This window comes from Quercus robur, chromosome 5 (assembly GCF_932294415.1).
Source record: "Quercus robur chromosome 5, dhQueRobu3.1, whole genome shotgun sequence".
In the NCBI taxonomy this organism is placed as follows: Eukaryota; Viridiplantae; Streptophyta; class Magnoliopsida; order Fagales; family Fagaceae; genus Quercus; species Quercus robur.
This window is the reverse complement of record NC_065538.1, coordinates 44,716,504-44,736,837: the sequence shown is the minus strand read 5'-3', so window position 1 is coordinate 44,736,837 and position 20,334 is coordinate 44,716,504. Positions and strand designations below refer to the sequence as shown.

The following is a 20,334-nucleotide window of genomic DNA, read 5'->3' as shown; positions in this document are numbered from 1 at the left end:
GATTATGGACTTCTCAGGTCAGCAGACAGGTTCGGATTGGGTTCGGGCTTCCAGTTTTGGGCCTTTTTACTTTTATGAAGATATTTTCAGGCCATTCCTCTATTACAATATGTTTTTTTTTTTTTTTTTTTTTTTTTTTTAATGATTCCTAGACATGGTGAAATTGTACCTAACATGAATCTGAATGAAAAATACTTAACCCAAGACTGAAATTTTTTATTTAGAATAAAAATGGATTAACCCATTACTTGACTTGGTTTTTCTCTTCTTCTTTTTTTTTTCTTTTTTTCAATTCAGAGTTGTTTGTTTCAGCTATTGAGCAAATATGGTGTAGAAATAGAGAAAACATAATTTTGCCAAGTATAAGGGGCCGTTTAGTAATGTTGTTCTAATAATGTTATTTGTATTTTTTGGAAATACATGTGAGTGAAAAAGTGTTTGAAAATACATATAATATTATTTAAACACTGGAAACTATTATTTAGACAATGGTAACAAGTAGGCGCCAATTAACCAAAAACCAGCCCATAAAAACGACAATAACCACTTATAATTATTATTTCATGGAAAAGAAAAAAGAAAAAGATAATATAATAACATAGTAAGGTAATGTAAAGTCAAATTTGAGATAAACACTCTAAACTAAAAGACAAAACTCTTGTCTTTAAAAGAAACACTCAAATTAATTGTCAATGACTCCACTAAAAGTGGTTTTTAATTATTAAAATAGAATAAATAACCCCAACTCCGCTAATGCAAACTCAAAATAGTCAACTACTAATATTAACATTCTATTTGTTTCGGCTATAATGTTTTCTAGAAAAATGAGTTGTTTTTAAAAAAATATTTTCTATAAAGCTATCTTATTTTTCTATTTTTGGTAGCAACCTTAAATAAGTGGAAAAACAATCTTTTATCCTCCCTTATTTAGTTTTTTGTGAGATAAAGTTATTTTCCAAAAAAATTTAGTGGAAACAAATCTCTAAATGTAACTCATACTTTTTCTGTGAGAGAGAGAGAGAGAGAGAGAGAGAATACTAATGTAAAGATTGGGTGGCCGATAATGTGATGCAAATTCGTACATGGGTGGAGGTGTGGGGGGTTCTGTGCAAGCATGACCATGTCAACTGAGTGTGTTGCGTCATGTGTGGTGTGCAAGGGTGAATCCGAGGGGGGGGGGGGGGCGAGGGGGGGCAGTTGCCCCCCCTGGCCCGCTCAAAAAATACACTTAGTTATTATAGCTAACATTTATGAAATATCCTTGCCTACTTTTTTTTTTTGGGTTTATTAAATATCATTATGTTTCTTTGGTCTTGAAACAGAGCACAACTTCTAAGCAAACCATTGAGAAACCTTAAGTCATCCACTAGCATGTCTTACACTGAATTTTTTAGTCTATCCCTACCATATTATAATTTGAACCTGCTCAAAAAAAATTAAAAAATAGATCACTCATGTGAGAAATATCTCAATAGATAAATACAATATTATGAATGAGTTTTTTTTTTTTTTGGGTAGAGTTTTGTCTTTGTATAATTACATTAAATATCACTTAGTATCATATATTATATATATTCACATAATATGTGTAAGTGCATGCATCATATATAAAATTTTCCCTCCCTCAACTCAAATCCTAGCTCCGTCATTGATGGTGTGTGTTGCTATGCAGTCAATAGGGAAGGAAGAAGCAATACTCTCTTTATGACTTTATTCAACTGGTATGAGTTTGGGATTTTTTTTCTCTTTTTTCTTTTTTAATAATAGAACCAAGGATCAGTAATCTAAGTTTTTACTTTTAGTTTGAAGGGCTAAAATGTGGATTAGTTCTCAACTTTTGTTCTTATTGTTTGGGCTGATTTTTCTTATTTTGAGTTATTGTTTTCTCACCCTATTACGAATAGTCCTCCTTTACTAACAACTAGCCATATAGAATTTGTTATGAAAATATTGTGAACATATCATTTCTTAAGTCATTTATGTGAGAAACAAAAACTTCTTACAACTAACATGTAGCACTTACTTAAAATCATAATCTCTAGAAAAAATTATATGTCCACAACAAATTCTATATGACAAGTTATTACAAGTTGTTATCGGTGGGGTAAAAAAGTAATTTAGTGGTAGGTTCAAATTAGAACTGATAACAACTAACCACTTATGATTTGTTGTGAAAATATTATGGACGTAACATTTCTCAAATGGCTTATCTCATTCTTATAATAAACTTTTTTTTTTCTTTTTTGAGAAGAATATTCTTATAAACGTGCACAAATTTATGCAGGAAAATTTCTCACATTCTAACTTTGAACTTAATTTTTAGATTGAATTTCATATATTACTAAATCGTGCAAATCGAAATTCATCCTTCAACGAGAATCATTATTAGAATCTAATACAATATATTTTATCATTAACTTCATATCCTCATCATTCAAATCCAACATCATGCATTCTTCATTCCTTAAATGTTTATTTGAACGAAACTAAAAAGCTTCAAACATTACTACTTAAAACGTCAGTAAATATAGGCCTAAGAACAGTAATTATATATGATGAAATGTTGGTTCATCTTATTTAGCTAACTTCCAAACTCATCCAAATTTGAATACCATAAATTCATTTGAGCAGAGAACGCAGCTTTTGAACATAGCTATCAATGTAGGAGTTTTCCAGCCCATCGCTTAACAAGAACTCTCTCCATTTAGCATGGTTGTCTCTTACCTCTTTCCCCACCAAACTATCTTCATCCATTACAGCCCTCACTGCCTTGCACACACCCTCCCTTGTAAACAGCCCATCTTCCTCACCTTTCTCAACTTCAACTCCCACTTTGAAATCTCTACCCATCAGCCTTGCATTGATAATTTGATCCCCAACATTAGGCAGCAAAACCATCTGACACTCAGTCACCATGACCTCAGACAAAGAACCTGATCCACAATGTGTCACAAAGCACCCCACAGAAGGATGCCTCAGTATCAACTGTTGCTGAACCCAATCCCCATGAACAACCCCTTTTCCCTTTACTCTCTCTTCAAACCCTTCTGGCAATGCAAATTCAATTGTTTCAGTCCCCATTGGTGGTTTTAGTGCAGCCAAAAAAGGCATGCCTGTTAGCTCAAAACCCAAAACTAGTTCTTGAAATTGATCTTTCTTTAAAATGCATTCACTTCCAAATGCACAAAATATCACAGTTTTGGGCTTGAAGCTATCCAACCACTTTGCCCATTTCTCTTCTAATGCTATAATTGGTGGCTCAGGCACTACTGGCCCTGCAAGAATCACAGGCTTTTTGAATTGTCTTTCAACGTAGTCACAGTAAGGCCCTTCCATCTCCTTGCAACTTTTGAAACTAATAGCATCAGAATCACTGAGAGAGATCATTTGGCGTTCAATGAATGATATGTCTATGCCAAATTGTTTCAGTGTTGCGGAGGTAACTTGTCGAACTTCATGGGGAAATAGCTTGATTGAAGAAGGTGGGAAACTTGGTGGAGGTGCCTTAAAATCAGCTTCCGTTAATGGTTTTTCATTGATTTTTCTTTCTGGGCTTAACAAATACCCCACAGTCGCGGGGCTAATGATGCAATGATGTATAGACTTAATGCCTAGGCGGCGTGCCAACGGTGGTAACCAGTGAGTGAAATCATGGAATACAAAATGGGGTTTGAGATCACGAAGAAAAGATTCAGTGGAGGGTGCAGTAAGGTCCATTGCAGTCATGATAAGGGAATGCAATGGGAAAGGAACATCTGAGGTAGTTTCAGAACCTGGATGGAGGCCATCAACATGTGGAACAGTGATTGGGATGAAAGAAATGAGGTTTTTGTGCAGATTGAAAGGCTCTAGCTTAGCTTGAGTGTTGGTTGGCAACAAGAAAGAGACTCTGTGGCCTCTCTCAGCAAGCTTGTTCGAGATGTGGAGGAAGGAGGTTAGATGGCCCATGGCAAACCATGGGTACATCACTACGTGAAAGGTTTTGTCACTCATTTTCTGCAAAACACAAAATACAAGTTAGAGAATTAAAAGGCTACCCAAAAAAAAAATAATAATAATAATAATAATAATTAGAGAATTAAAATAGAGATATATAGCTATTATAAAATAAAATACAAAATTTTGAGCAAAATCTGATCTGCATATATCTACAAATGAATAGGGAGAGCTTTTATATATGAGCAAAATCTGTTATTAACACTTTATGAACACAAACTGCTGTTTGTTATAACCAATGCTCTTCATATACATACCTGGCCCCAATGAGATCAGGATATTCTATTAATGGTAACTCTTCAAATTTTCTTTGGAGCCAAATGAAAATTTGAACGGGAAAATTAAGGCATAAGGTGCTTACGAAGCTCTTAGGAAGTGGAGAGAGACCTGATTGTGATGCTTTCTATTGGGCTTGTTCTTGAAAATGAACTTCTTTTTCGTAGTTGCAGTAATCTCATATGTGGTTTGTTCCGAATTCACTTTACCTATGATTTGAAAAATGTCACTTTACTCCTTTGAGATTTTTTCTGTTTATCTTTTGTTGCCTACCTCTATTAAAATTAAGAATAAATAAGTAATTTCAATCCCTTTTATATCTCTCTCCTTCCAAAACAAGAAAAACATAAAAACTTAAGAGAAAACAAGATCTAAATGTGGTATCGCTCTATCTCTTGTTTCACACATAACTTGCCCAGAAAATCAAAACCAAACCAATCATCCTCTCTCTCTCTCTCTCTCTCTCTCATCCACCACCACCTGCACGCTCACAACCCACACCTACCTTAATGTAACTTCACACCAGTTTGGTTAGTGTTTGTCATGGTGGCAGAATTAGGAGATGGATGATGTTTGGAAGATAGGTTTCTTTTTCTCTAACCCATGATTGTGGCAAAGGCTCGAAGGAATGAGAAGAAAAAGAAGAGGAATTGGAATGGAGAAAATGAGAGGGTAGCGGCGCTCTAAGATATGAAATAACGAATTGAGCAAAGGACGGTGTGCTGTTTAAGATCTATACAATTACTTGTAACAGAAACACTAACCAACCTTTTTAAAGATTATCATATGATCTGGTTGTTTGTTTTTACTTTGGATTTGGGATAATTGGCGTGCAAAGTAAACTCTGACCGTATTTTTCATTGGATGGGATTGGGGGAGAGTTAATGAGGAGGATTTATTATTTGGTGCTTCTTATTCTTTTTTTTTAAATCATGGATTAGCAGCGACTGGCTATGGGCCAGTTTGGTTATAGAGTTCAAAAATTATTGTTTAAAAAGATGTGAAAATTGTAGTTTAAAAAGTGTTATTGAAATATATGTTTTTAGTGTTTATAAAACAAAAAAATGTGTTTGGTATCATGGTTTAAATAACATGTTTCAGTGTTCAAAAACATAAAATATGTGTTTGGTATGTGTGTGTTAGATGGTAAAAAAAAGCTGAACAAAGTACAAAATAAATATTTTTTAAATCAGCAAAGTACAAAAAAAATATAAAATATTGTTTAAATGCTGCCGGGTTGTGTCTGTGTGGGTGAAAAAGCTGACCGGTACTGTTCAACTTAATTACAAAAATGCCACTCAGCAATGGTTTTTGTTGTTCAAAATCAGTCCCAAGCTGATTTCAAAAACTATTGTTTTAAACATATGTTTTGAGCAATATTTTTTAAACAATACTTTTTGAAATCAATGACCAAACATATTTTTTTTGTTTTTGAACAATATTGTTTAGTGTTTAAACACTAAACAATATGTTTTGAAATCAATGACCAAACACCCTCTATGTGGCTGGGAATTATTGGATCTTAAGTACTCAGTATGTGTTTGGATCTGCATCACGTCTTTATTTGGTGCTTCTTATTCTTTTTTTTTTAAATCATGGATTAGCAGCGACTGGCTGTGTGGCTAGGAATTATTGGATCTTAAGTACTCAGTATGTGTTTGGATCTACATCACGTCTTTATTTGGTGCTTCTTATTCTTTTTTTTTAAATCATGGATTAGCAGCGACTGGCTGTGTGGCTGGGAATTATTGGATCTTAAGTACTCAGTATGTGTTTGGATCTGCATCACGTCTTTATTTGGTGCTTCTTATTCTTTTTTTTTAAATCATGGATTAGCAGCGACTGGCTGTGTGGCTGGGAATTATTGGATCTTAAGTACTCAGTATGTGTTTGGATCTACATCACGTCTTTATTTGGTGCTTCTTATTCTTTTTTTTTAAATCATGGATTAGCAGCGACTGGCTGTGTGGCTGGGAATTATTGGATCTTAAGTACTCAGTATGTGTTTGGATCTGCATCACGTCTTTATTTGGTGCTTCTTATTCTTTTTTTTTAAATCATGGATTAGCAGCGACTGGCTGTGTGGCTGGGAATTATTGGATCTTAAGTACTCAGTATGTGTTTGGATCTGCATCACGTCTACTGCGTTTGCATTTTCTGCTCTCTCTCTTTTTTCTTTTTTTTTTAGTCGTTTTGCTTTACGTCAGGAGACAATTATCACTGTCCACGTACTATAATAATACTATTCACATACTGTAGTAGTACTATTCACGCACTGTTCATAAAATCCATAACCACTTTATTCAAAAAAAATATTAAAAATGAGCACATTTAAAAATTATTTTAATACGGTATTTTTAATTTTCAGTTTCAGCAAAAATAAGTTGTATCCAAACAAACCCTGATAATTTTCCTGTATTATTTTCACCACTAATTATTACTAATTTCTATCTAGTCTCTTCTTTTTAACTCTCTTTAATTGAATTGAAGAGAGACATGGAAATAAAATATTGATTATGTTTGTTTTTAAATTTTAAAAAACTCTAACTTTTGGATCTTGTTTTCTCTTTCTTTTTAATGTTTCTCTTGTTTTGAGGAGAGAGACATAAAAGGAAAGTAAAAATAACTATTTACTCCTAATTTTAATAGAGGTGGGTAACTGAAGACAAATAAAACAAAACTCAGGTGAGCAAAGTGACATTTTTTAAACCACGGATAAATAAAGTGAATTTAGACCAAATCACAGGTGGATTTACTGTAATTACCCATTTTTTCTTTTTCTTTTTTTCTCTTTGGCGTACATAGAAGGTTAGATTTGTTTTTATAATGTTGATATTAATCATTAGTGGGGTATGTCTGGATGAATAAAGTTTCTTTCCAAACTAATTTGAAGAGAAACCCTTCAAACTTATCATATATATTTTATATTAAGTGTGAAATTTGAAAATCTAACCGTTGGATTGTATGTTGTTATTGTATCTTTCATACTTGCACAATTTCAAAAAGATCAAAGATCAATTGCTTTGTCATCAAATAAATGTTAAATTTTCAAGTTTTTATAATCTAAATTTGTGTATAAAAAATAAGTTCATTGATCAAATAGTAAATAAAATCCAATTTGAACGAAATTTGATATGCATATTAAGAACATAAGTAACATGAAATTCAACGATTAGATTTTCAAAATTTACACCTGAAAAAGAAATATATGATAAATTTAAAGAGTTTCTCTCTAAACTAGTTTGTAGAAACTTTGTTCTGTTTGGATTTGTTTATTCTTGGATAATGTTGGCAATTATTTTGGTGGAGGATAATGGTAAGTGAAATATTGTAGAAATGGTAGCTAGGGCACGAGACACAAGCTTTTGCATTGGTACCTGTTTAGTCTGCTTGATATTACGTAATATTAACAAGACTATTTTTTAAGTAGGGCTGTTTCAGTACTAAAATAGCATGGTGAAAAGGAAAAAAACGTCACCATCAGGCAGCATATGCAACATCAAGCATTTTTCTTTTTCTTTTTTTATGAGAATATTGCATTAATAATTCAGGAAAAAAAAATGTTGCATTATTTCTTTGCAATAAATTTTCCCCACCTACCCCCATTATGTCTTTGGCAATAAATTTTTCCCAACTACCCCATTCAAAATTCTCTTTGACAATAAATTTTCCCCAACTACCCCCTTCAAAATTCTCTTTGGCAATAAATTTTCCCCACCATCCCGACCTGTCTCGGCCTAGAAATGGTAACAGGTTAGATTCGGACCGGGTTTCTTAATATCCAAACCCGACCCACAGGTCTACCCTAAAAACCCAAACCCGCCCCGTTTAATAAACGAATTCTTTTATGTGCCCCAGACCAGCCCCGTCAGGCCCCGCCCAACCCATGCCACTTCAAGGCCCAATTCGTGGCCCAATCAAAAAAAAAAAAGGTCGCCTGGAGCCCTAAACCTCCATAAACCTAGATCAGAAATCCCAAAAAAAAAATCCCAAGATCATGTTCATCAATCTAGATCAAAAAGCCCAAAAAAAAAAAAAAAACCCCAAGGCACCAAGATCTTATTCATTAACCTAGATCAGAAACCCAAAATCAAAAACCCCCAGATCATATTCTTCAATCGGACCAGAGTAGCAACTAAAAACCCAAAAACAAACACAAATTTCAGATTTTGTATTTTCCCTTTCAAAATCACAAACACAAACACAAATCCTAACATAAACACAAACACAAAAATCACATACCGAAACTAGATTCTCAAAAAAAAAAAAAAAAAAAAAAAAAAAAAAGGGAACCCAAACCCTAATGAACCCAAACAGGAATGGCAAAAAAAGAAAAAAAAAAAAAAAAAAAAGAGAGAGAGAAGTGAGGCCATGAAGAGGGAGAGTGGGAGCGATTAAGGGGGGCAACGGTGAGGCAATGAGGCCATGAGTGTGGCTGTGCGAGTTGGTGAGAGTGATGGCTTGAGGAGTTGAGGGCGGTGGCGGTGAGGCTGTGGCCGTGAGAGTGACTGGAGATTTTAGAGAAGGATGGTGGCGGCTCAGAGATAAGAATGGGAGAACGAGATGAAAAATGAAATGACTTAGGGTTGTTTATAACTATATATATATATATATATATATTTATATATAAGGGTAGTTAGGTCATTTTGTATGTAACCGGGTCGGGTTCGAGCCGGGTTCTGATGAAACCTGAGCCTAACCTGGCCCCGCTTTGGGTTTTTTATTTTAAACCCATACCCGACCCTATTTTTAATCAAACCGGGTAAAATCATACCCATTAGGGTCGGGTCGAGTACCCGCGAGTCGAGCTTGGATTGCCATCCCTAACCCGACCTTCCCCCATTCTTCTCCCTTTTCCTTTTGCATTTCAGAAACTCATTCAAAATAACTAATTCAAAACTTTTGCTTCTCTATATTTGACTTTTTCCCTTATCTTTGTCTTCTTGAGATCTCCTCTTTTCTCCCTTCTCTCACTCTCTTGTTCCTCTTGGCAGTGCATGGCTGATCTCGTAAGCGATGGAGCTTTTGTGTTTTTTTTTTTTTTTTTATATTTAATAAAAGAAATGAGTTTTTTGTGCTGGTTTTGGTGTCTCATGTGGTGGGTTCCGACGGTAGTGGTGGAAAGTTGTAGGGGTGATCAACGGTTTTGTTTTTGTTAATTTTGTAATATATTTTTCTGGGATTTTCATTGTTTGTGTTTGATGTTTCTGGGCTGTTTGTCATGTTTGTTGTAAGAGCCGATTTTGAGGCCCAAGCCCAACAAGCGAGCGATTCTGGCCCAAAAGACCCTCAACAATGAATTTGTAGAGAGTGAGTCGTAGAACTAGGTCTTGACAGAGTAAACGTAATTGTTAGTAAGCCATGCAACCATTTGAACGTGGGAATACTTCATTAACTTTCCTGAGATAACAGTTCCTGGGGACTATACCCCAAAGTTTCGTTTACAGAATTCCTTTCTTTCTCTCTCTTCCTTTCCTTCCTTTTTGTTCTCCCACCTCCGATCCCCTGATCATGGGGGTTTTCTTCTCTTATATAGCATCCTTTGAATGATAATAACCCTACACTTGTTGATCATCTAGGCCTCTACTTGAGTGCCTGTCTCATAGGATATCCTCCTCCTTTTCTGTGAGTTGCACTGGCCAAGATAATACTGTTCTCCTGTCCTCTCCACATTAATGCGGCTGGAAAAGTAGCTTCCTTGCATTTAATGCGGTAGTTGTGGTTGCCCCCTGAACGTCTAGCATTTTCCTTTGATTTTGGATGGCCTTTCACCATGTAAAGGGTGTGAATTGGACTCCCATTTGGTGCGTCCGAGGAGGCACTCCTCCTCGAACGCCCCTTAAACAAGCCCGGCCCAACATGGTTGGGCTGGGGGTCCTCTGTCCGTGTTTTCGCTTCCTATTATGGTTGGGTTTTGTACGAGTACCATGGCCCACAGTTTACTAGCGAACTTCACCCCCACATTTGTGTTTGATTTTTATAGCTCTACAAAATTTTGCCCATTTAGATCTGTTATTTTTGTTTTATTTTTATTTTTATCTATTTATGGAATTTTTAAAATTTTAGAGCATTTAATTTTATGTTTCATTAATTATAAAATCTATTTAATTTATATGAAATTATGAAAAATGGGTAATCAAAATTTTAAGCTTCATAATTTTATGATTTCAAAATTTTTTTTTTTAAAAATAAAAAACCTTTTGATTCTTGGTAATCAAATATTTTTTTTGTTAGTGGCTTTCACCTATAGTGGCGTTTACAAAAACGCCACTATATCAAACATCACTATAGCCCAAATGGGCCTATAGTTATAGGTCCAGCTTTTTATAGTGTGAGTGGTGCTGATGCTTCCCCAACTCGCATAAATCCGATGAGATGCTACTTGTTTTTTACAAGAAATTTTATTATGATGGTTACAAATTGATGAAAGAATGAATGTAATTAGTATTACATTTGCAATATAATAAATAAAAAATTATCATCAAAAGCAAATATTATAAGTTAAAACTCTCTAAAAAACTAAAAATATTTTTTTATGTTGGTACTCGGTAACAAATGATCCATCTGTAAAATTTATGTCATAGATTATATAATATTCTTAATATTACTCCATCTGTTTTTTAAATGAGGTTCACTTTTCCCGCTTTGCTTCCATAGAATTCTTGAGGTGTTTTGCTTTTTTCTTTTTTTTCCTTTTTTCTTTTTTTCTTTTGTAAAAAGTATTCCTGTTTAAACTCTATGGTTTAGAGAAGTAACAAATTAACATTAAACACTATTTCTTTAGGGTTAATTAACATTAAACATGCACTAAGATGTTAAAAAACAACAAATTGTACCCTGACGTTTTCAAAAGTAATAAATTGAATTCTTAACTTATACTAAACCTTAATCATATTGCCATTCCACTTAAATGGGAATCATATTGTCGTTCCACTTAAATGAGAAAATGTTTAATGTGTTACTTTTTAAAACCTTAACATTTCATATATTACTTTTTGAAAACTCAAGTTTTAATTAGTTATTTTTTAAATTTCAAAGTTTGATTTATTAAATTTGAAACTATATATAGGGCTAGATTTGGTATACTTCTAAATTATAAGGTTTAAAATGTATTTTTTGCATTTTACGCTCTCACCTCTTTCTCACTTTTACGCTCCATTTGTGTCAATGGAAAACTACATGTGAAGATAATTTTTTACATTTTACAATGTTTTGGTATTATCAAAAAAATAAGTCCAAGGAAAACTATGTGAGCCTCAACCCAAATGACTCTGAATCCTTTGAAGTTGGGCTCACAATTTATTTGTTTTGAGTGGGCGTTGAATTTCCTACTATGGTTAGATCTCTTTTATGCCAACCTAGCAGCCCAAATGTAGGAGCTTTTAACCCCGCCTGGGCCTTATCCTCTTTAGTGTGTTTCCCATCTCTCTCTCTCTCTCTCTCTCTCTCTCTCTCTCTCTCTCTCTCTCTCTCCAGATTTGCCAACCCCTTTTTCATCATCACTTCCACCTTTTATAGCCTTCCCTTAATGGATTTGCCATCATGAGTAGAGTTTTTTTCCCAAAATGGAGGGCCCCATTCTAACCTATATTCCTATCATATAGGACCCACCACACATTTCTAACTTGAACCTTTTGGAACTTATGCTAACCTCTAAATCAATGCTCAGCAGGCGGATATCCCCAAGGCACTATGTGGGGCAAAATTTGCTAAATAGACTGATTTTAGGAAATATTTCGATGAATAGTATGCGCGTCAAAGTATTTAGTTAGTTAGACTGATTTTGGAACTCGAGTTTGGCAAACTCGAGTTCCAGCCCAAAAATCCCAACATAAATTTGACATGGAATTAAAAAATAAAAAATAAAAAAATAAAAAATAAAAGATAAATTTGATAGGAAAGGTCGCAACCCTAAATAGATTCGTATCTTGGGCAACGGACAAATGCATGCCATTCTTCAAGGTATTGAAAAAGGCCTTTCAGTGGACTAACGAATGTGAAGAAGCTCTTGCAAAATTAAAAGAGTACTTGATGAAGCCACCATTGCTAAGTCCCTCGGTGATGGGAGAGAAGTTGTACCTCTACTTAGCAATGACACCGCAATGAGTTTGGCACTGATCAGAGAAGAAGAAAATGTCCAGAAGCCAGTCTACTATACAAGCTAGGCATTCCAAGGAGCATAGGCAAATTACCCAAGTATGGAAAAGATAGCTTTCGCATTGCTAGTCGCTTCTAGGAAACTTCGTCCTTACTTCCAAGCACACTCCATCGTCATCATGATAGACCAACCAATAAAAAAAAGGATGAACAAGATAGATGCAGCAGGACGACTCATTTCAATGGGCAATTGAACTGGGCCAATTCGACATCGAATATCGGCCTCAAGCAGCAGTCAAAGCCCCAGACTTCATTGCAGAATTCACTTACCCCTACAAGGAAGAAAAACTCCCCCTAGAAACATGGATGGTCCAAACAGATGGGTCCGTAACAAAGAAAGTAGGAGGGGCAAGAGTAGTGCTCATATCACCAAAAGGAGAAATACTGAAATATGCAACTAGACTATAAGAAGTGTTTAATCAAGCAGATCCAAACAGAAGTTGCGTTTTATGCTGAACCAAACGAGCTTTTCTTCAAAATAGGCTTTTTGGGTTGAAAACATTGAAACAAAGAGGCACTTAATCAAGCTACCAAAAATTTTATCAAAACACACAAAAATTCAAATTCAGATAAATAGGGGGAATCTTTTGTCTAGTAACTGGTTACAAAAGGCTATTAACATGCTATCACAAAATCTTTTGTAATTGCATGTTAAGATTTTGTGATAGCATGTTAATAGCCTTTTGTAACCAATCACTTACTAGAGTCTTTTGTAACAAAAGCAAGAGTAGTTTTTTGTAACAGAAAATGCCGAAGGTACTACAAGGTTTACTACATAAAACTTATAAAATTAATATGATTATAAATGTTTAATTGTGGGCTTCAACAACCCTATTTGAATTGTTTTTAGGTGATTGATGACACATCAATTTATAAGTTTTATGTAGTTAAATTGTAGTATTGTTAGTATCACTCTTTTGAAAGAGTTTAGTTAGGTTATTCTTACCTGCTGGCCAATTAGATTACATTTAGCACAAGCCAATCAGATGTATGCAAACCAAGACTTGTCTATAGAAGTATAAAAACTTTGCACGCAAGTATGACAATCAATTTTATAAATGAAATTTTAGAATTAGCCAAGAGCTACCAAAGAGAGGATTTCTCTTATGGCATTATATCAAAGCCTTCGTTCACGCTCTAAGCAACTCCCATTTCCCTATACACTTCTTAATAGTTAGCCTATTCACATAACCTCTACATTATCTAGTATCAGAGCTTGAGATCCCATGGTGATCAAATTCTTTCAAATCATTTTCATTTTCTGCCCTCACAAAGCCATGAAAATAGGGAGGACACATCCACAGTTGAATGACCTGCAGATTTGTTATCGGCGATACTAAAGCTTAATCCTCTCATGTCATGATTTTTCACACCATAATTTCATACTATAAAACCATGGAGTTATTGTTCAATGTACGTAAATTACATTAAATGTGATAATGTTAATTACTCTCATTTGTGACCCTATTAACATCTGCCCAAAGTGACAAAAGGTTTGCATGCAATGTGTCTCACACAAAATCTTATATAACCCTGTAAAAAGTAACTAATTTCTTACCCCCCCCCCCCCCCCCCAAAAAAAAAAAAAAGTAACTAATTTTTTTGACAATTTACAAGACAAGTATACTGCTTAGTATCAACCTGCTCAAGCACTTAGAATCCTGCTAAAATATCCCACAAGAAGGCCAAGTACTTTTGAAAGATAACAAAAGCAACTTGATGAACAGATGTAAAAATGACAGTTATACTTCTGGGGAACCAAGAGCAACCAGTCTAGATTTTGGGATTTGTGTTCCTCAGTCAAATATTTTTCAGCTAAAGATCATACTTGGAATCATTTCATTGCTACTCCCCAAGGTAACACTTCCCCTGATGAGGGGGAAAGCTGTAGCACTGTGAGAATTGATGTCAGGCTGGCAGTATAGCCTAGAGTTGATTATGCAAACCACAAAAATAGAGATGATAATCACAATGAGGCCAAGTATGCTCACTGTTTTTCCTGATAATTTGAAGAACTCCAGAGTTGGCGCTATTGGGTAAGGTACAATTAAGAAAATTTAAGGGTGCTATTATGATACAGGAAAAAAAATTACATTGTTGATTGTCAAAATGAAGACTTACTAAGTGCAAAAAACATTATAGACAAGCTAAACCTGCAAGATAAAGAAATGAATGACAGATGGAAGTTACAATATATTTTTGTGTGTTGAACCACATTGGATTTGAATGGTTGAGTAACCTGATAAAAAATATCCACCATCTGATATATTATGATTGTTCCACAGTAAAAGAAATGTTCATGAGAAATGAAAGAGAAAAGAAAGAGAACAGGAGAGAGGGAGAGAGAGAGAGAGAGAGAGAGAGGGAGGGGGGGGGGGGGGGGGGGGGGGGATCTAAACTTTCTCTATAATCTTGTGGTACATTACTGAAAAAGAAGACTGTTTCCAAATTTGTTCTGCTATGCATTCAGATGACTGTATAAATTCAGCCCTCAAAAACTAGGTAAGAATTTGTTGCTTAAAAAGTAACTCAGCCACAGTTGATAATTGTTCCAATAAGAACAAGGAAACCATCATATGAACTCTACGAGGAAACTCATACATGATAAGCATGTAACGAGAAAAAGAAGGTAAGCAGTACCGGAATAGGAGGGAAATGGCTGGGGAATATAAAACTCTGCAATAAGAGGGTTGCTGAGATAATTTTCCTATCTTCCATTCCATCTAAGATCTGCTGGTACAGATCCTTTTATTGTTCACTCATCTAAGGTATACAAGTTTTGTTCTTTTCTTTTTTTTTCAGTCAACAGAAGTTAGAAAGCAATGTTGATATAAATGTATACAAAAATTTATCTAATATGTATGATGTACCAACTGACAAGTACTCACCATAGTATTGCGAGTTTACTAGGAGTCTAGGAGGCCCTCAGAACTCACCATTTATTCTATGTTCAAGAATTCACACAACAGTGACAAATACAATGTCACCTACAGCAGTATCAAAAACCTACGAAACAAGGTCACAGGATATGTCAGTGTCATATACTACATTTTATCTGTAACAAAAAAATTAGCAACTTTTCTCATTATATTTTACTTACATTTGTTGTGATCTTATTTATAAGCTCAGAGAAGCTTGAATTCTTATGACCATCTCCAAAGAGAGTGAACCTATAACTGCATAAGTAAGCAACTTTGCGGCAACAAGGAACACATATATGCAATATACTTGGAATATCAGCGCCATTTAGTCATGAACGTGAGACAAAGTCCTGGTAACTAAGTTTGGAACTGCGATTCTTAATTGCTTTCCACTGTTTGGAAAAACCCCATCCACGAGGCTTATCTGTAGTTCCTCCAGGCCATACCATACTGTACAAATGCTGACTTGAACTAGAACGGTTTGGTTATTTTTTATAAAGCGTCTCCGGGGTTTCAACAGATAGTCCACAATAATTAGACCAGTATCCCATCTGCCTAGAACCAGTTACAATCATGTTTAGGATATCATATGAAGGATAGAAAGGAGATCCGCTCTGGGTTTTTTATTAGGCCCTGTCAAACATATCATATTGGTCTGCAATATGTTGCTTGGCATCTGCTTCCCCACTTAAAAAATGCTCAATGCACCAAGATTCAGAGTCCTTCCCCCAAACAAGCAACAAATCTAATGCACAAGCAATGCAAATAGTATCAGAGGCATATAGACCATAAAGGCTCAACACGATAGAACATTTACTCAGCTTGTGCCACTGACATAAGAGCACTTTTCTGTCCTAAATCAAGCGTGCGTGGGCGAAGTGTCATGATGTAGAAAATTTTAAGCCGAACAGAAAGGCCCATTAGTCCATTGACTTTTATTTCTCTGCCATATTTAAGTTGTTATTATGTCTTTAGTATTTTAAAAGGTTATGTGTCTAGCATATGACTTTTAATGAAATTGGATGTTTATAATTTAATGTTATATCTCATATGTAAGATGAAGGATAGGATTCTGAGGTCAAGGCTATTATAAATAGCCTCTTTTGAGTAGTCATAGGCAGCCTTGCTCAACTATTTCATAAAATTTGAGATTTGAATATTTCTTGAGCTCTTTTGAGTCTATAAATTGAAATTTGATTGTTCCAACTTCAATCCTACTATATTTTTCTTTACTTTAATCATTTTTGTTGCTAGAATTTCCACTTAAACCCAACTTCAGCCTCACAGCATCATGTCATAAGCTCAGAACTCCTTGGATAGAGTTTGTAATTTTTTAAAGAAGTAGTGAATCAGAATCTGAAACAGTATATACCCAGTGGTACATACACAAAACTCATACACTAGTCAAATCTAATCTGATAATTAATCCCATTGGCCTCATCGTCGAATTTTCGAATGACATACACAATCCAAGTAGTATCATATGAACGAAGTGATATATTCAACACAGATGAGACGGGGAAAAATTTTCAGGATCCAAAATGCATACCCCAGTTTTTCTGTGAATGTGGCCAGCAATTGAGGCAATATGTGACATAATAACATAATTCTCAACAGCCTACAGAATAAGTATTGCAAGGCAAGACAATACACCAGAGCAACATAAATCTTAAAAGTTAAAAAAAAAAACCTTTAATAAAGGAAGAAGCCAATGTTATTACTTATCATACACTTAGCATCAACTGAGAATACAATTACTGTCATTGTTTCAAAGCTATTGGACATCATAGTATCCTCCGCAAAAACTAACCAAACCAAAACCAAAGCTTTTTCACCAAAATACAAAACATACCCTTTATTGCAATCAACATCACAATCATGATCATCATCTAGGATTGCTATCAACAAGCCTCGCACCAACCCGATCAAGCCTCGTCACGAAAGCCACCGCCTTCAAATTCCCTTCATTCCAAAATGCCTCCACCATCTTCTCTCCAATCTTCTCCCCTCTCTCCTCGCAATCTATCACAGCCACCGCCGTCGGCCCCGCCCCACTTATGGTACACCCGAACGCCCCGGCCTCAATCGCCGCCTTCTTCACGGCTTCCATCCCCGGAATCAATGGCGCGCGTCTCGGCTCCACGATCTTATCTCCTGACAAAGCCTTCCCTAACCCCACCAAGTCCCCTTCTAACACTGAAGCCACCAATGCCCCGGCCTGACTACAATTCCACACATGATGAGCCATTGCTATCTCTAAAGGCAAAGCAGCCCGCATTTTCTTCGTCGGAGCTTCGAATTCAGGAGTCACCAATACAAAGTAAAGCTCTTTATCCTCCGGAAATGTCAATTTCTTCAAATCCAACGGCTCGTAGTTTCTGATCAAAACAAACCCTCCCAGGATCGCCGGGCCAACGTTATCAGCATGATAACCCGAAACCTTCTCCTCCGATTTCAATCCCGCTACTACGAGCTCCTCGGAGCCGAGTTTCCCACCAAAAATCTCGTTGACGGCGACTGCGGCGGCGGCGGCGCTTGCGGCACTGGATCCGAGCCCGGAACCTAATGGAAGGCCTTTGTGGAGAGAGAGAGAAAGGCCGACGGATCGGATTCCGAGCATCTTCATGACCTCGATGGCGGCAATGCCGGCGCAATTATAGAGAGGGTTACGGCTGAGCTTGGAGCAAGGGTCGCCGGAGATATGGGAGATGGAGATCTGGCCGGGGTGGATGGAGGAGTCGACGGAGAGGGAGACGGAGTCGCCGAGGCCGTCGACGGCGCAGCCGAGGAAGTCGAAGCCGGGACCGAGATTTGCCACGGTGGCAGGAGCAAAGGTTTTGACGGAGGAGAAAACGGGTTCGGGTTCGGAAATGGATATTTCGAGGGTTTTGGAGGGAAGAGAAAGGTTGCAACGGAAGGAGTTAACGGGTTTGAAAGTGGTTGTGGGTCTGAGCACTACGGGTTTTACTGGAATAGCTTGATAACAAATGGCCATCGCCTTGCTTTGATTTGGTTTGATTTAATTTGATTTGATTAGCACTCGCACACAACACAAATGGTGATCGAAATGATATATATGGAGATCGGAGAGAGAGAGCAACAGAGGTTTTAGGGTTTAACAGAAAGAGACAAGAAGCGTAGTTCACGATGGCTGAAATGGCAGTCCAAATAGGATTTATTTATATTTACCCTTTACTATAAGTTATTTACTGACAGTGACACAAATACAAATACAAATTTTACCATATTGACCAAATGCCAATGGAATCTAAATTCTTTGTTTTTTTTTTTTTTTTTTTTTTTTTTCTCAACAAAAAATCTTCTTTCTTTCTTGAATTTCTATTTCTAACGCAGTTTTTTTAATTAAAAAAATTAATTGTTAAAAAAATATTTATTTTTCAGGTAAAATACGTTTAGTTGAAAAGTTTCAACCGTCAATGGCCTCGTAGCCAAGTAGCATCCAGGTTTCTTTATAATATGTTACTCAAGGGTTCTATCCACTGCACTTACTAAGTATAGAAAATAAAAATAAATTCAAGACTTTTCAAAAACTTTGAACCTAACTCTCATTAACCCAAACTTTAGAACTATTAAATGTATTTTACTCTTATTTTTCTTACAAAATACTTACAAATTAACTTTTTTTTTTTTTTTTTTTTTTTTTTGGAGAAGGTACTTACAAACTAACATGATAATCAATGAAATACGATAAATAAAAAAATGTGAATGGTAATATGGTATCATCTCAGGTTCTAAACAATATAAGAGCATTAGCTATTGCCAAAAAAAAAAATATTTTCATTACTTTATCTATTTTAACACATCACTTTACAATATATCCTACATCACATTTCTTACTTTAGCACATCACCCATTGAAATAACATTTTTTAATTTATCCTGCCTTAAAAAAAATAAAAAATAAAAAGCATGATCACCCCTCCCACAAGCACCAGCCAGACAACCACCCCAACCCACATCCAAAACTCATTCCACTAACCACTGAAACTATAGATATCAAACCACTGCTGACGATCCACAAACTACCGCTACGAACCAACCAAAACCACTGAGATTGGACCACTGCCAACAACCAAAAAATCCATAGCAACCAAAAAAACACACGCACAACCACCCCTCCCCCCCTAAAAAAAAAGCCACAACCACCGCAAGAGAAAGAGATCTGGCAAGATCAGTGACAGGTAACAGACGGCAACGTACTCTAAAGAGAGGAAGAGAAGCTGAGAGTGAGAATAAGAGATGAAGAGAGGTTAAGAGGCTGTTTGGATCATCAATTTCCATAATCCATAACTCTGTTTTCATAACTCATAACTCAAAAATGGTGGGATCCATAGCGAGAAGTCTGTTTGGGAGCACCATAATTCTGTTTCCAGTTTTTTGTTTCCATCACTCAATTCTCTGATTTTTAAGTTATAAGTTATGAAAATTGAAAACACATTTTAGTTGTTTTTAGTTTCCATAATTCATAACTCAATGACATTTTTGTAATTAAACACATGGAAGGACCCACAGCCACACCTTTTGACCTTTTTTTTTCCCCTTCTTCTCCTGGGTTCGGTCTTCAGTTCTTCTTTTCTTTTCTTTTTTCCTTCTTATTTCACTAGTTCGGTCTTCAGTTCTTCCTTCTTCTTTTTTTTCCCCTTCTTCTTTCACTGGGTTCGGTCTTCAGTTCTTCCTTTTTTTTTTCTTTTTTTTTTTTCCTTCTTCTTTCACTGGGTTCGGTCTTCAATTCTTGCTTCTTCTTCTTTTTTTCCTTCTTCTTTCACTGGTTCGGTCTTCAGTTCTTGCTTTTTTTTTTCTTCTTCTTCTTCTTCTTTCACTGGGTTCAGGTTTTTGGGTTTCTTTTTTTCTTTTTTTCTTCTTCTTTCACTGGGTTCGGTGAGTTTGGGTACTGGGAAAAAAAAAAAAAAAAGCTGCACCAAGTGAGGTTTGGGGCCCACAAATAGTATGAAAAATATTGAGTG

The 20,334-nt window shown here is 35.7% G+C and overlaps 2 protein-coding genes and 1 long non-coding RNA gene across 6 annotated transcripts; all 3 read right to left on the bottom strand.

Moving 5' to 3' along the window:
* Positions 1–2,433: 2,433 nt before the first annotated feature.
* Positions 2,434–5,148, bottom strand: LOC126726067 (cyanidin 3-O-galactoside 2''-O-xylosyltransferase FGGT1-like). 4 transcript variants are annotated; one of them, XM_050431184.1, is made up of 2 exons: positions 5,041–5,148; positions 2,434–3,996 (listed from the first exon to the last, which is right to left on the bottom strand). In XM_050431184.1, the coding sequence occupies exons 1-2, from the start codon at positions 5,131–5,133 to the stop codon at positions 2,620–2,622; spliced, it is 1,470 nt and encodes a 489-aa protein (XP_050287141.1). In that variant the 5' UTR covers positions 5,134–5,148; the 3' UTR covers positions 2,434–2,619. The 4 variants fall into 4 exon arrangements, with proteins under 4 accessions (XP_050287141.1, XP_050287142.1, XP_050287143.1 ...); XM_050431185.1 differs by lacking the exon at positions 5,041–5,148 and adding an exon at positions 4,254–5,034; XM_050431186.1 differs by lacking the exon at positions 5,041–5,148 and adding an exon at positions 4,358–5,034.
* Positions 5,149–15,119: 9,971 nt separating this feature from the next.
* On the bottom strand, positions 15,120–16,090 carry LOC126726066 (uncharacterized). Its single transcript, XR_007655677.1, has 2 exons — positions 15,530–16,090; positions 15,120–15,435 (listed from the first exon to the last, which is right to left on the bottom strand). It is a non-coding gene; the product is annotated as an uncharacterized LOC126726066 (long non-coding RNA).
* Positions 16,091–17,041: 951 nt separating this feature from the next.
* On the bottom strand, positions 17,042–18,521 carry LOC126726065 (homoserine kinase-like). Its single transcript, XM_050431183.1, has one exon. It carries the CDS (start codon positions 18,343–18,345, stop codon positions 17,236–17,238), a length of 1,110 nt encoding a protein of 369 aa, XP_050287140.1. The 5' UTR covers positions 18,346–18,521; the 3' UTR covers positions 17,042–17,235.
* Between the last annotated feature and the right edge of the window lie 1,813 nt (positions 18,522–20,334).